At 38.9% G+C, this 16,900-nt stretch overlaps 1 protein-coding gene and 1 non-coding gene across 2 annotated transcripts; one reads left to right on the forward strand and one right to left on the reverse strand.

Moving 5' to 3' along the window:
• Positions 1-6,521: 6,521 nt before the first annotated feature.
• Positions 6,522-6,628, reverse strand: LOC114182805 (small nucleolar RNA R71). Its single transcript, XR_003604241.1, has one exon. It is a non-coding gene; the product is annotated as a small nucleolar RNA R71 (small nucleolar RNA).
• A 235-nt stretch (positions 6,629-6,863) lies between these two features.
• Positions 6,864-7,958, forward strand: LOC114180537 (uncharacterized). Its single transcript, XM_028066848.1, has one exon. It carries the CDS (start codon positions 6,864-6,866, stop codon positions 7,956-7,958), a length of 1,095 nt encoding a protein of 364 aa, XP_027922649.1.
• Positions 7,959-16,900: the final 8,942 nt, after the last annotated feature.

A 16,900-nucleotide genomic window follows, 5' to 3' on the forward strand; every position in this document is an offset into this window, starting at 1 on the left:
TGGAGAGCACTCATGTTTATGGTCCATACATTTTGTTAATTCTTCCACGAATTGGAGCAATTAGTAATGTTTTTTGCACATTATCTCTTTGAAATTACATTTTTTGTCTTATTTTCTCCTCTTAACTATGCATTTCACTTCGTATTTTGTTGTTGATTTGAATTCCATGGGCAACTAATTTTTGTTTGCATTGATCCCTTGACGAAATTGAAATGAAATCATGAGATTGTTGGTCGTTTTTGGGTTGTGTTCAGATTTGTATCTTTCAGGTTGCATTTTCATGATAAAATACATTTTTGATGCATGCTTAATCTCAAATTCGTGTTTTATGCACATTAATGGCTCGTATTCATGCTTAATGTTTATGGGTTCTGTCATAGTTTGCTTAAATCTGTGGGTGCTAGCTGTCTGAAATTTGTTGTGCTTAATTACATAATGAATCCATGGTAATTCTCACTTAGTTGATTAACTTAGGGTTCCTGAGAGCAAAATTGAATAGAACAAGTAATTTGGTAATCTATGATTGGTAGACTTTCAATTGAATCAAGGAATCATTACGTTTTTATATAACTATTAAATTTCTATGCAATTTTGCGAATTAAATTTTGTGCGAATCCTTCAAACCCCCCCCCCCCCCCTTTAGTGTTGTGTTTCAATCTAAAAATGAAGGTTTGAACAAAAACATTGGTCGTTGGGAGACAACTCTGGTTGGTTACCATGTATTGTGTAAGATCCGGGAAAATTAAATAGTTATTTAATTAATTATTTAATTAGAACGGATAGTGAGAATATTTAAAGCAATAAATGCGGGGAGCTATGACGTGGAAAAGTACTAGCTCAAGTGGTTGAGAGTACTTTATTGTGTGAGAGGACTTGGGTTCGAGTCCTATGTGTGTCACTTGGATGTTATTTAAATTATGTGTTTTTGTGTGTTTTTATATTGGATGAGTGTTGTCATGATAAATTCTTAAAATTGTAGGATTTATCATGAAATCTAGATTGGTTGAATGGTTTGGCTTTGGTTTGGTATGTGCATGAGTGTGGGTTCAAACCTTGTTGAGAACTAACTTACTTTTCTTTTTGCTAAATTTCATTAACATGAATATGAAGGGGTTTGAGAACCCTAGCAGCCAATGAATGGGCAATTCAGAGGGCTGGACATAGCTTGAGAAGCGGCTTAATTAATCACAAAGCTTTATTTTACTTAAATTTTCGTTTAGTGGAAAAAGGGGTAATTAGAGAGGTAGTTAGTAAAGGAAAGGAAGAGAAGTAGCAAGAGGAGGAGTATTGAGACAGGAGCGTGGGCGTTGGGTGGAGAACATCTGGTCTGGACGCATTACAGAGAGGAATTGAGAGGAAGAACGGTGTAAAGGGTACAAATCAAGAGAGGAGAAGGTTTTTACTTCAAAGCACACTCACCAATTCGTGTTTGGAGCAAGGAATCCAGGTTAGGGGAGTTGCTTGCTTGTCTTGTGTGCTTGTAATCGAATTATTGCATTATGCTTTGTATTATAACACGATCGCTTACTGATTTCACGCACTGTTGCATTGGAGTTTCTGGATTTTTCCAGAAACCGCCTGGCGGTTCATCCCCTACCGCCAGGCGACACATCAGTTCTTTTGTGCTGTTCTTGTTTTAGTATGAACCGCTTGGCGGTGATGAGTTTCTGCCAGGCGGTGCGACACTGTCGCGTTTGATTTAATGGTTTCACTGCTGTTTTATATGGATGTGATGAGTCGTCGAGTCTGTTTGAGTTTATATAATTATGTGGTGGGAATTACGGTCTTGAATTGGTTGAGGAGTGCGGGAAATCATATCAAAATTTTCATATATGAGAAGGTTGGGTTGAAACCAATGGAATTTGTGAACCTTGGACTGTTAAGGTTAATTAAGAGACGAATTGAAGTGTGATATGTGTATGGTGAATTGGTTACAAGGATGTGTATTGAAAAATGTCGAAATTGGTGAGGTAACACTTATTGGAAAAGAGGAGAAGAGAATTGGAACTGTGGATGATGCTGAAAAACGGGTAAAAGGGGGCCTGCGTCTGGTATGCCACCTGGCGAACCTTACGCAGACCGCCAGGCGATGTTGTGTGGCAACCCAGGTGGCTGTGGCGCTGTAGTAAGGCGAGAGAAGGGTAGGAGGTGGAACACACTAGTATGCGAAATACGAATAGAAGGGCGGAGTGAGATTGAAATTGTTGATGTTCGATAAAAGATGAAATTGTTGATGAAGATATGGAACTTAATATGAATAAATAGTGTAGGAGGGGTAAACATACTTTGTTAATGAAAATAAGACTCGCGTTCTGGTATGCTAGTTAAGAATAAGGGAAGGAATTGAGCATGTACTAAGAGGGCTTATGCATTGGTTAATTTAGTATGGTGGAAGAAATGATATGAAGTAAGGGATTAGATTTATAGTTAATTTCGTGGAATGTATGGAGAGTCACTGTTGGGACAATGTTCTTATTACTTGGAAGAGTTGGACAGATGGAATTGTCAGAGTAGTGTATAAACACTGGATTAACCACGATAGGGGTAGACTAATCATAGGGAGGAGTCCTTATTAGTCCATAAGAGTGAATATGTAACCAATAGACTAGTTGAGGTACATGTACTTGTTTACATATAAGATTTGTAGGCTCGCCTAGGCGAGGGTTGAGATTGGGGTTCGTATGCGATCTATGGAAGGGATTTAAATGGTAAACTGGATTAACTGGAGTGTCATAAACCAGAAAAGGGATGTTCTGGTATGGCGCCTGGCGGTCTACTGATAGCCGCCAGGCGATAGCCTTAGCGTGAGAGGGTCTGCACTGAGAGGCGCCTGGCGGCACGGTATGCTCCGCCAGGCGATGACGAGAAAACAGTGGGGTCTGGGAGCACGCTGGCGCCTGGCGGGTGGTGAATATCGCCAGGCGGTCTGGAGCAATTTCGCCTGGCGGCGTGTGGGCTGGGCCAGGCGGAAACGCTGTTGTTCTGTGTATTGTGGTGTGCTGTCTTTAACTGAAACTGATGCTTTGCTTGGATCGGGAGATGCTGTGCCATGAGCGGGTAGGTTCATGGATGGTATGACATGTGATGATATGAGCGGGGAGGTTCATATCAAGTTACTCTCACGTGGGGATACGAACGGGGAGGTTCGTATGTTCCGTGCTCACGTTGAGAGATGCCACGTGCGGGGAGGTACGGGGGCTGGTGGATCACATGTGTTGGACTACGGGCGGGTAGGTCCGTAGAGCAGGACTACGAGCGGGGAGGTTCGTAGAGGCAGGACCACGAGCGGGCAGGTTCGTGTGAGCATCAGATTCCCGAGTCCAAGGCTAACCAATTGTATGACTTGAAGACTGTTAAGTCTTGGGGTTAAGGTCTTGGCCAAGATTTATAGATAATGATTAAGATGGGTAAATGAACTATCTTGTGGTTAAATTCTTGTTATTTTATTTTCTCAGCTCACCCTTTCTGTTTGTGTGTGGCGATGATCGTGTAATTCGTTACACGGGAGCAGATGTTGATGCAGGTGGTGCTGAGGATGTTCAAATTGCGGAGTGAGGGGCTAGCATGGGAGTAGCGCTAGGGTTTTGATGAATTGTAATTTATGCTTAAATGCAAATTTTGGGAACTTGTAATGAATTATGAACCAGTTATGAGTTTTGGCGCGAAAACTTAATGAAATAAATTTTTCCCGCGTTGGGAATTTTATCGAGATGATTATGTAATGTAAATATTTATTTTAATATTTATTTTTTTAGTAATATTCCCTAGGGATGTTACATATTGCATTTATCTGTTTTAATTTGGTAGGGTACAACCTCTATCAAATTTGGCGCCGTTGTAGGGGACCAATAGTTTTGTTTGAAGTAAAATTTTCTTGTGTTTGTGTTCAGTATGTTGGTGTTTGTGTTGTTCAAGTGTGGTTGAGTTGGTATATGTTCATTGTGATAGTGTTTCTGTGTGTTTTGTGTAGTATGTCTGTTGTTTATGTGGTAGAGTGAATAGTCTCATGGCGCATGAATAGTGTCATTTATAGAGTAGTGAATAGTGCATGAATAATGTCGAATTCTAGCATTTAACTTATGGAATTTTGGTTCTGGTAGCTACGGTGTTTGTTTTCACTTGAAATTTTTTTCCCCACTTCTAAGACCTTGAACTTGATGGGAAAAATGGCTGGAGCAGTTGCTATGGTGTGATTTCAGAGATTCAAAAAACTTTTGGACTGATTTTTAGTTAAACTTAAGAGGACCATAACTTTTGCTCTGATTATCAGAATCACTATTATTTTATATGCATTTGTGGTGGAATTTAACTTCCTACTTTATGGGAACCCGATTCGTTGGTTATCAAATTCAGATTCTCCAGAAAATGCCATTTTCTATCTTTCATCAATATTTTTTTGTGATTTTTCCTCATTTTTGAGCTGATTTTTTTTAGGTACTGTGTGATCACCCAAGCGACAATCCTACCAATTTTCAAGTCATTTGGAATTCGTTTGGGTATACTTGTAGTTTACCACTAGAATTAATGTAATTTGGTGCATGACTAGGGGAAATACAAGTGACTTACAACCCATTGATCCTGAGATTGATAGGACCTTCCACAGAGGAGTTAGGCATCTTAGGAATTGATAAGCTTGATAAATACTTAGTATTTAAGCTTATTAACCTCTCTTATTTGTCTTTATTTCATGTGTATTGTGTTTATTTCTTAGGTAGTTTATTAGTATTTTGTGTTTTGTTTAGTTAGGAGTATTTTTCTTTTCTTAGATTATTGTATAGGTAATTGTATAGGAAAATGGAAGATTACAAAGCTGTCTCTCAGGACCATCTCGCCCAGCCAGAGCCCCCCCACTCGTCGAACGAGAAGTCTGTCTTGCCCAGCGAGACATAGCAGTTGTGTGGTAGTTAAGTGATCTCTCGCCCAGCGAGAGATAAGGCTCGCCCAGCGAGAGATAAGGCTCGCCCAGCGAGCAGACAATTCTAGTTGGTTAAGTTTCAAGAATCAAAGGAAAGGAGTTAGTTCTTTTTGTGGTGAAAAACGCATAAAAACTCAAAAGCTTCGGTTAAGGGCACCTTGTGGACAAAATTACAGCGAATTATTCCATCTACTTGTGCGAATTCATCAAATCCATATGTTCTAGATGATTAGGAGTAGCTAAACTCTAATTTCATTAGGATTGGATGTAATGAATTCATACACTATGTAACTTTTCCTATGCAATATAATCTCCTTCGTATTCAATTGTTCTATCTTGATTATTAATGTGTATGATAGGAATATCATGTTATTTGTTGTTACTAAATCATTGGAAAATGAATTTGGAACTAGACATGGATAGAACATCCCAAGAGTTATGATCTAGGAATAGACATTATCTCTCGGTCATTCTGGAAATGTGATCTTAATGCAAATTGTATGCTAAAATGGCTAAGGAATTAGAGTTTTAACATATGATTTATAACTTGCTTCTAAGGGATTAGAGTAAGTATGCTTTTAACATAAATGTGAGTACGTAGAGATTTCTATATTGTGTAGCGTTACATTAAGTTGATTCATGAAATCCAATCCTAATGATGCCTTTTACCGAATCACATCTTTATTTTTATAATTTTGCATGCTTTATTGTACTTTGAATTAAAAATGTTTTTCACAATTGCTAAAATCAGTCAATAATCACAAGTAGATTAACAAACACAAATCCCTTGGGAAAATGACACTTGGACTACCATTTTACTACTTGAAACGAATGGTACACTTACCAATAAGTTAACAAGTTTTTGGCGCCGTTGTCAGGGATTTGTTTATTGTCGTTTGTCTTTTTGTGTTTTATTTACTGGTTTAAGCTTTCATTTGTAAATTCACTTTGTTTTGATTTTTGTATATTTAGTTTGTGTATATATCTCTTGCATCTTCCTTGCCTTGTCTAGTGGTTCTTGTTCTACATGAGAAGTAGAACAAAAGCTGAAAATCTTCTATTTGATCCTGAGATTGAACGCACTGCTCGAAGGAATAATAGTAGAAGAAGAAAGCAGAACCGTAAATCTAGAGAAGTTAGGGAGGCAGCTTCTACTTCTTCTGAACAGATTCTTTTCTCCTCATCTGATAAAGAGGAAGAAGAAATGACTGGTAACCATGATGATGGACGTGATCAGGGTTGACGCACTCTGGAAGACTATGCTTCATTTCCAGCACTGCTGAATTTCAATAGCATAGCTCGACCAGTTGTTAATGCTACAAATATGGAAATGAAGCCAACCTTGATTCATTTGGTCCAAGGTAACCAGTTTCATGGATTGTCAAATGAGAATCCTTACACTCATCTGGCTACATTTTTGGAAATCTGTAACACTATAAAAATCCATCAAGTGCCAGATGAGGCTATCAGACTCAGTCTCTTCCCTTTTTCTTTGGCTAGCAATGCTAAAGTTTGGTTAAACTCATTTCCTGAAAATAGTTTAACTAATTGGGCGGATGTTGTTGCTAAATTCCTGAACAAATATTTCCCCTAATCAAAGATCAACAAAGGGAAGCAAGACATTTCTTCTTTTCAACAAGAACCTAATGAGTCATTGGGTCAAGCTTGGGAGAGATTTAATGGATTGCTCAGAAAAACCCCTACTCATGGTTTTGATGAGCCTGATACATTGACTATCTTCTTAGGAGGATTGAGATCTCACACAAAATTGATGCTAGATGCTTCAGCTGAAGGGTCTATCAAGGGGAAGACACCTTGTGAAGCCTATGAAATGATTGATAATATGGCATCTAGTGACAATGAAGTTAATGAGAGAACTCAATTTTCAAAGAAAGGTGGTGTTTTAGAATTGCAATCCCAAGATGCTATATTGGCTTAGAATAAAATTATGACTCAACAGCTTGAACATCTCATGAAGAAACTTTCTCAATTACCGAAAGAAATCCAAAATGTTTCTCAAGCTCAACACCAGCAATCTGTGCAAGGGTGTGAGTTGTGTGGTGGTGATCACCGAAATGGGCAATGTAAGGCCATAACTACAAGGAGTGGTAGAGTGTTAGCCGAGTTACCTAAGAAGCAAGAAAAAGAAAAGGATGATGTTATTGGTGAGCAAAGTGTGGTTGATGAGAATGGAGAGAAAGAAGAGCAAAAAGAGGATGAGGAAGTCACAAGAAGGGGTAAAGAGGTTATGAAGCCTCTTCCTTATCCTAAGACTCATTCTAGAAAAGAGAAAGAGAAGCAATTCTCAAGGTTTATGGATATCTTCAAGAAATTGGAGATTAGCATTCCTTTCTCTGAGGCTCTTCAACAAATGTCTTCATATGCAAGATTTTTGAAGGATTTGCTCACCAAGAAGAGGAAATACATTGAAGAGGAAACAATAGAATTCCAAGGTAATTGTAGTGCAATCATCCAAAAACTTATACCGCCTAAATTTAAAGATCCAGGCAGTTTCACTATTCCATGCACCATTGGCAAATTACCTATTAGAAAGGCCTTGATTGACTTGGGAGCAAGTATCAATCTGATGCCTCTTTCCATGTTAAGGAGAATTGGTGATTTGGAGGTTAAACCCACAAGAATGACACTCCAATTAGCATATCGTTCTACCAAGTGTCCTTATGGTGTTATACAGGATGTCCTTGCTAAAGTGGACAAATTCACTTTTCTAGTGGATTTTGTCATTTTAGACATGGAAGAGGACAATGAATTTCCTCTTATCTTGGGTAGACCATTTATGAAGACTGTTAGGGTGATCATTGATGTGGATGATGGCCAACTTAAGGTGCGTGAGCAAGATGAAACTGTGACTTTCAGTGTTAAGGAAGCCATGCAACATCCTAGTGATAGTAGCAATTACTTTCGGGTGAAAGTTTTGGATGAATTAGTGGACTCTATAAAGAGCCAAATGTTTGTGAAGTCTCCTCTTGAGAGAGTATTGATAGATGCTTGTGATGACTTGACTTTAGATGAGGAATCTTAAGTTGAGGAGGTTACACAACATTTGGACAGATTGAAAGAAGTTACCTCCACTAAGGATGAAGTGGAGAAGTTGGAAAAAGGAAAGTTAGATGATTAAGGCAAAGTGGAACTAAAATTGTTGCCTGATCATCTTAAGTATGTGTTTTTGGAGGATGATTCAAAGAAGCCTGTCATAATCAGTAATTCTCTATCAAAAAGTGAGGAACAAAAGCTTGTGAAAGTTCTCACAGCAAATCAAGGAGCTATAGGTTGGAAAATTTCTGATTTGAAAGGCATAAGTCCAACCTATTGCATGCATAAGATCATGATGGAAAAGGACTTTAAGCCCATAGCACAACCACAAAGGAGATTAAATCCTATCATGAAAGAAGTGATGAGAAAGGAGGTGCTAAAATTGTTAGAGGTAGGGATGATATATCCTATCTCTGACAGTACATGGGTAAGTCCTGTGCACGTAATGCCAAAGAAGGGAGGCATGACTGTTGTTCAAAATGAGAAGAACGAGTTGATACAAACTAGGGCAGTCACCGGATGGCGGATGTGTATTGATTATAGGAAACTTAATCAAGCCACCCGGAAGGATCACTTTCCTCTTCCCTTTATGGATCAGATGTTGGAATGGCTAGCATGGAAAGCCTACTATTGTTTCCTGGATGGTTATTCAAGTTACAATCAAATAGTAGTGAATCCTGAGGATCAGGAGAAGACAGCTTTTACTTGCCCCTTTGGTGTATTTGCATATAGAAGGATGCCATTTGGTCTTTGTAATGCTCCTGCTACCTTCCAACGATGCATGCTAGCAATTTTTTCTGATTTGGTAGAGAAATGTATTGAGGTGTTCATGGACAACTTCTCAGTTTTTGGAACATCCTTTGACAACTTCTTAAAAAGATGCATAGATACGAATCTTGTGTTGAATTGGGAGAAATGTCATTTTATGGTTCGTGAAGGTATTGTGTTAGGCCACAAGATTTCATCCAGGGGAATAGAAGTGGATCATGCAAAGGTGGATGTTGTTAAGAAATTACCACCTCCAATTAATGTGAAGGGTGTTAGAAGCTTTCTAGGTCATGCTGGGTTTTATAGACGTTTCAGTAGAGACTTCTCCAAGATAGCTAAACCCCTTTGCAATCTTCCGGTCATACTCCTTTTGAGTTTGATGCTGAGGGCTTGAAAGCTTTTCATAGTTTGAAAGAGAAGCTGATTTCAGCCCCCGTGATCATAGCACCTAATTGGACTCAAGATTTTGAGTTGATGTGTGATGCAAGTGACTATGCCATTGGGGTTGTTCTTGGACAACGAAGAGAAAAGGTTTTTCATGCCATATACTATGCAAGCAAGGTCTTGAATGGTGCTCAGCTCAACTATGCCACAACAGAGAAGGAATTTTTGGCAATCGTGTATGCTTTAGAGAAGTTTAGATCCTATCTTGTTGGGTCTAAAATGATCATTTACATTGACCACGTTGCCATTAAGTATCTTTTGACCAAACCTGACTCCAAACCACGTTTGATACGTTGGGTCCTTTTGCTTCAAGAGTTTGATTTGGAGATCAGGGACAAAAAGGGAAGTGAGAATGTCATCGCGGATCATCTCTCTCGGCTAGTCAATGATGAAGTAAGATGTAAGGAGGGAGAGATTCGTGAGACATTTTGTGATGAAAGTTTGCTTCTCATTCAGGAAAGGCCATGGTTTGCTAATATGGCAAATTTTAAAGTTGCAGGGGTTCTCCCAGAGGAATTATCATGGCATTAAAAGAAGAAATTCTTACATGATGCCAAACAATTTGTTTGGGACAACCCATACTTGATCAAGTTAGGTGTTGACAATCTCTTGAGGAAGTTGCTGATATCCTATGGCATTGTCATAATTCGCCATGTGGTGGACACTTTAATGGAGAAAGGACAGCCGCCAAGGAGCTCCAATTCGGTTTTTACTAGCCCACTTTGTTTAAAGATGCTCATGCTCATGTGAGGAGTTGTGATAAGTGCCAAAGGGTTGGAAGCATTTCAAGAAGAAATGAGATGCCACTACAAGCCATTTTAGAGGTTGAGGTGTTTGATTGTTGGGCAATTGACTTTGTTGGTCCCCTACCTTCTTCATACAGTAATAAGTACATTTTGGTTGCAGTGGATTATGTTAGCAAGTGGGTAGAGTCAGCTACTTGTCAAAAAAATGATGCCAAGACAGTCATTAAGTTCTTAAAATGTCAGATTTTCTCCCGGTTTGGAGTTCCTAGAGTCCTCATTAGTGATGGAGGATCTCACTTTTGTAATGCTCAGTTGGCCAAGGTTTTGAAACATTATGAGGTTAGACACAAAGTTGCCTCTCTTTATCATCCTCAAACCAACGACCAAGCTGAAGTGTCAAACCGGGAGATAAAGAAGATTCTTGAGAAGAATGTGGCATCATCTAGAAAGGATTGGTCTATGAAACTGGATGATGCTCTGTGGGCTTATAGGATAGCCATGAAGACTCCAGTGGGGTTAACCCCATTCCAGTTAGTCTATGGCAAATCATGCCATCTTCCAGTGGAAATGGAACATAAGGCCTATTGGGCCTTGAAATTTCTGAATTTTGATCCCTCTTTGTCTGTTGAGAATAGGAAACTACAGTTGCAAGAACTTGATGAAATAAGATTGACTGCTTATGAAAGTTCAAAGAGATACAAGGAGAAAGTCAAGCTTTATCATGATAAAAAGCTTTTGAAAAAGGATTTTACACTTGGCCAGCAAGTGTTGCTTTTCAATTCTAGATTCAAACTCTTTCCTGGCAAGTTGAAATCTAAGTGGTCTGGACCTTTCACTATCAAGGTTGTAAAGCCTTATCGTGCTATTGATTTGATGGATCCTTTATCTGAAGATCCACTTAGAAGTTGGGTGGTGAATGGTCAAAGATTGAAACATTATTTGGGAGGTGAGCGTCAACGCCTCAAAACTATTTTTCATGTGCATGATCCATAGTTATTACCTGTCAAGCTAGTGACGTTAAAGAAACGCTACCTGGGAGGCAACCCAGTGTTTATTGCTGTTTCTTACTTCAATTTTAGAGTTGATGTTTCGATCTTATCGCCCAGCAAAAAAGCGAGTCTGGTTTTTTCTGCAAAAACCTGATACAAAATTATGCAGACTCACCCAGCGACTGTCTCTCGCCCAATGACAAGGACCACTGTAACTCTGTTAAAAAAATTCTCGAAATTAATCGATGGGCACACGTGCTCGCCTAGCGAATGACAAAAAATGAAAAAAAAATTGAATTTTAGGAGTGAAATTGTTGTACTTGCCCAGCGCCTGTCATCTCTCGCTCAGCAAGTGTGGCAGCTTTTATTGCTGTCAACGAGTAGTTGGGTTAATATTGACGACTTGTGCTGAAAAAGAGGTGCTCGCCCAGCGAGTCGTCTGCGCTGCCTCGACGGAATTACAGTTTCACCCTTCTTTTTTCACTTTAACCTAAGTTTTCCTTTCTGTTTCTTGGTGTGCGCCGTTTCTCTCGACTTTTCTCTTCTCCACTCATCTCTTACTTCTTTTCACCAGGTAAATTATCTCTTTTCTTTCTTTTATTTTGTTGTGATTTAGAATGTGCTTAGGGATTTAGTTTAGGAATGTTTTTGCTTGATGAATCTATTGTTGTTCACTATTTCTTTCTGTTTTCTGTATTTGTGTGCTGCAAGAACTCGCCTAGCGACTAAGCACTATTGTGTTGATTTATATGTATTGCTTTTATGCTTTGACGTTTGTTATTATTTTTCAGTGTTTTTATTATGTTCTTTGAGTAGATGGCTCCTCCCAAGACTGCTGCGGCGGGAAAAAAGAAGAGATTGACTTGTGGTTCCTCCTCTCATGCTCCTCAACCGGATTATATGGAGACAGAATTTGTGGAGAATTATGACCAGCACAGGTTCTCCTCCGAGGATGCTGCCAAGCGGTTTGTAGAGATCGTGTCTCGGGGCCTCATTCCAGAGCGGAAAGTGAAGTTAAATCTAGGGGAGTATGATGAATTCCGACTTAAGCTAGACAGGAGGAAATGGCATCGGGTGTTAGGGGATCTCCCTAATGAGATAGATGAGACTTTGGTGAAAGAGTTCTATGCTAACGCCTATCAACAAGTTAGAATTGGGCCCCGTCAAGCTAAGGTGTGCGGCAAGACAATTAAATATGACAAGCGCACCTTGAACACTTTTCTGAGGACAACCTGTGCTCCTCCTGGCCACGACACTCCCTATAGTGCATTGATGAGTGGTCAAAAAGATTTTTATGAGATCGTCTCGGTCTTATGTCTTCCTGGACATACTTTTGTGTTGTGTGTTAATGGCACGCCTGTGCGGCTCCTTTGGAAACACTTGACTTCTTTGGCTCAAATGTGGAGTGCATTCTATTAAACCAACCTCTGCCCTAACACACATACGCACACTTCTGATTTGAATTTGGAGAGGTCTTATCTCATTTTTGGGATAATCACTGGGCTAGACATGGATGTTGGTGCACTTATATCACAGGACATAGCTTATACTGTTGATGCTGCCAATGTAAACTTGGGCTTTCCTGCCATTATAACAGCACTTTGCAGGGAGAAGGGCCTTGTTTCTGATGCTCATGTGCTGTTATCTTTAGCTTCTCCCTTGGATAAGAAGTTCTTTCACAAAAACTACACCAACAAGGCAGTTGATGCTCCCGCACTAGCACCTGCCCGCCAGCCACGTGATGGTCTTGCACCTGCACACCAGCCACGCCGTGCCCAACCTATTTCGGCAGGCCTACATCTCAGTGGGGTGTGATGTGCCTGATGATGATGAGGAAGAGCAGGAACAGGAAGAGGAGCAGTAGGAAGAACAACAACAACAGCAACATCAAGAACCTAATCCAGTATGGATTCAACAACAGAAAAAGCAACAGGAGCTTGCTTGGAGTCGTTGGCTCTGAAGGCCATATCTGATGGTGTTATATTTTATCTTAGTTTGTTTAGTTATTTTATGTTGAATACCTGACATTTTGGTATTGTTATATTGTGTAGTTTCGTTGTGTAGTAACATTGTGATCTTGTTTCATATGGTTTTGCATGATTGGGGATTATTTGCTTGCAAATATGATTGAGTAAGATATTTGGATGTGGTTGCACCTTGATTCATTCCTTATTCTGTGCTTGAACATGCCTAGTGATTGGATGTATGAGTTTTGAGAATGTGTTGCATGAGAGCATGAGAGGAAAGATATTATTGCTATAAAGTTGATTTTGCATGATTCTTTGAATGCAATCACACACACTTGGTTAGGGATGAAAAAGGCAATTGTTTGTTTTTATGTAATAAAGCTACTTGTCCAAATAGCTAACCTTTGTACATATTGTGAAACCATTTGTGAACCCCTTTTTTAGCCTTGATGTATTGTTTCTTACCCTGAGTCTTGTGAGATATTATCTTACCTTACACCATGGAAGAAGAGAACAAGTTTTATGTTGTCAACATGGGTATGAGTTGAGATTAAGTTTGGGGGAAACATGTGATTGAGAAATGAGGAGTAAGTAGCTTGAAACTCTTAAGTTGTGATGATTGAAAAAGCTTAACATTCTGATGAAGGATTGACCCCAACCAAGGATGAAGGCACATGCTTAAGAAGACTAAGCATGTTTAGAAAGGAAGTTCACTAATCCTTCATCCCTTTCATTTGTGTTTGTTATTTTTGATTCCCTAAGTTGACTTAGTTGAATCAATCCATCATCTTCTTCTCTTGAGCTTTGTGAAAGGAACCTTCACATCTAGATAGCTTGCTTTCACTTTATGTCTTGCTTGATGTAAGCTCCATGAAATTGATTTTGGCCTAAAACTTAAGGAACTAAGTGTCCAAGCCACCTAAAACTCATTCTCACCATTTTATGAAACTAGTTGTGGAAAGAAGATAATTTTGCACCAATTTTTACCTAAAAACCGAGAGCAACCTTGCTCCTTGGTGAACTAAAAGTATGTTTTTCACTAGGTGTTATGCTACTAGTTTTCTTACTTGAGAATTGGGTGATATTGGCTAATTTGTTCCATACTTTAACTTGGTTATGATCTTTCTTGGTGTATGCATGATTTAAGACTTGAAGATGCTTGTCAAGTACTTTCCATAGAGTCTTTAAAATGTGCTTTTATTGTTTTATTCTTGTTAAAAGTTTTGTCTCAAACTTTTCTTCTTTAGAGTTTAGCTTTCCTTGTTTTTTTGCTTTTCTTGCTTGTCACTAGGTGTTCTCTGTTTTGTCTTACTAGTTTTCTTTTCTTGAAACTCTTGGGGTGTTGTGGCCGAATCACTTGTCTTGCATTTGAAAGGTTTTGCACAAGTTTTTAAAAGTGTTTTCTTCAATCCTTTGGTGGATTTTGAGTGCTAGCCTTGCCCTAGTACTTTGGGAGTGTGATCTAAACACTTGGGTTGCATTTTGGGTTGGAATTGGTCTCGTTTTTCATGTTGTCTAACCCCTAATTCATTTATTTTGTCTTGGCTTTGAGTGTTTTGTTGTAGGAATAATGGCAAGTTTATCAAATGCACCTACTCCAAACAAACACAATACATTGATGAGATTGCTTAGGGATTTGGAGTTGTCTAGGAAGGAGTCCTTTGAACAATTGAGAAAAGAAAAGGAGCAAAGTGACCTAAGAATCCAAGAGCACATTCAAAGGCTTGAAGCTAAAGAGCAAGAAAGAGATGCTAAGAAAAGAGGGCATTCTAGGCGCAACCCATCACAAGAGAAGCAAACTCCAAAGATTCCTAAGTTCAAAGGAGAAAATGACCCAAACATCTACATTGAGTGGGAACAAAAAGTGGACCAAACCAAATTTTTACCATTCATGTAGTTAGTGATCAAAAGCAAGTAGATTTGGTAATCTTAGAGTTTGAGGATTATGCCATGACTTGGTGACATCAATTATGTATGGACAATATTAACCAAGAGTCACTCGCGACTTCTTAGAGGGACCTTAAAATTTTGATGCGCGCTAGATTTGTTCCTTCCTACTATAGGAGGGAGACTCTTTTGAAGCTCCAAAGGCTTCAACAAGGGTCCATGTGTGTGGATGAATATTACAAGTTGATGGAGTCCATACTTCTAAAAGTAGGACTCCAATTTGAAACTGAAGAGGAAAAGGTAGCTAGATTTGTGAGTGGGTTAAGGAGGGACATACAAGATTTAGTAGAGTTATATGAGTACTCCTTTCTTGACAAAGTTTTACATTTGGCTACCAAAGTTGAAACTCAATTGCAAAAGAAAAAAGAGGCCAAGAGGAGTGGTTCATACAATGACTACTATTCTAGTACTTGGAAAGATAAAGAAAGAAAACATGATAAATCACCACCCAAGAGTTCCCAAGACCCACCTCCTAGGACTAATTCGTTTAGGCCTTCTAATGAAACTCCTAATTCTTCTCAAGGTACAAGGATAAGTTCTATAAAATGTTTTAAGTGTTTGGGATATGGGCACAGAGCTTCAAATTGTCCTACCAAAAGAACCATGGCCTTAAACCTTAAAAAAGAAGTAGAGAGTGAACATTTTTCTCCCCCTTCCCCCAAAAGTACTTCTTCCCACACTTCTTCTTCAAGTGAAAGGATTAAACTCCTTGAAGGTGGATTGTTAATGATAATGCACCAACTAAGACAAGTTTCCAAGGAACTTGACCCTTCTCAAAGACAAAACCTTTTTCATTCAAGGTGTCATATCAAAGACAAATTATGTCCCCTCCTCATAGATAATGGAAGTTGTGTAAATGTGGCTAGCACAAGGGTTGTGGACTAGCTTGGCTTGAAAACTATCCCTCATGCCAAGCCATACAAGCTATCATGGCTTAAGAAAGAAGACATTAAAGTAACTCAACAAGTCCTCATTAACTTTTCAATTGGAAATTTTAAAGATGAGGTGTTATGTGATGTTGTGCCTATGGAAGAAACTCATATTTTGTTAGGTAGGCCATGGCAATTTGATAGAAAAGTCTTTTATGATGGCCATGCTTTCTCCTTCCAAGGCAAGAAGTTCACACTTCTACCTCTCTCACCCAATCAAGCAAATGAGGACCCAAATAAAGTGAAAGATAAGAGAAAAGATGAAAAAGAAAAAGAGAAAGTTACCTCCAAAGTGTTACTTGCCTCTAAAAAATTATTTCCAAAGCAAGATGGACATCACCATTCTTCCTTCTCTTCCAAGGCTCAAAAGGAAGACCCAATGCACAAGCATGAGAAGAAGAGTGGTCTAGAAAAGAGGGATGGCCTAACCAAAGCTAGGGGTAGTACCCTTAGAAAAGATGGAACAAGAGCTCATAAAAGGGAGGCGCAAAACCTCCCCCAAATCAAGTCAACCTCCATCTACAAAGGCTTAAAGAATTTGTGGTCAAATTCTCTCCAAGAAGGGGAGGGTGATGAAGGATTAACCCCAACCAAGGATGAAGGCACATGCTTAAGAAGACTAAGCATGTTTAGAAAGGAATTTCACTAATCCTTCATCCCTTTCATTTGTGTTTGTTATTTTTGATTCCCTAAGTTGACTTAGTTGAATCAATCCATCATCTTCTTCTCTTGAGCTTTGTGAAAGGAACATTCACATCTAGATAGCTTACTATCTTAATGTCCAGTGGGGATTTCACTTAGCTTTCTTAATCAACTCACACCATATTCAATCATCTTAAAAGGGAACAAGATAATCCTTCATCACATTCTTAATGAAAATGTAAAAGAAAAAAAATTTGAGTTTGCAAAAGAGGCCAAAGGCAAATTAATGAAAAGGGTGCATGATATGAAATTGTGAGGTTGAGCTATGAAAAGAATATGGTGGATTGTATTGTTTGTATTTGGGGAGTGAGAATGTTCAATAATGTTTATGCATATAATTGTTCTCCTCTTTCATGGTGATTTGATTCCATGAAAAACCATGATTCTTCTAAGCCAAGCCAAGTTTCAACCTTAAAAAGACCTTTTGATCTAACCAAAG

Source organism: Vigna unguiculata, chromosome 4 (genome assembly GCF_037176805.1).
Source record: "Vigna unguiculata cultivar grain cowpea cultivar isolate G323 ecotype 2 chromosome 4, ASM3717680v1, whole genome shotgun sequence".
In the NCBI taxonomy this organism is placed as follows: domain Eukaryota; kingdom Viridiplantae; phylum Streptophyta; class Magnoliopsida; order Fabales; family Fabaceae; genus Vigna; species Vigna unguiculata.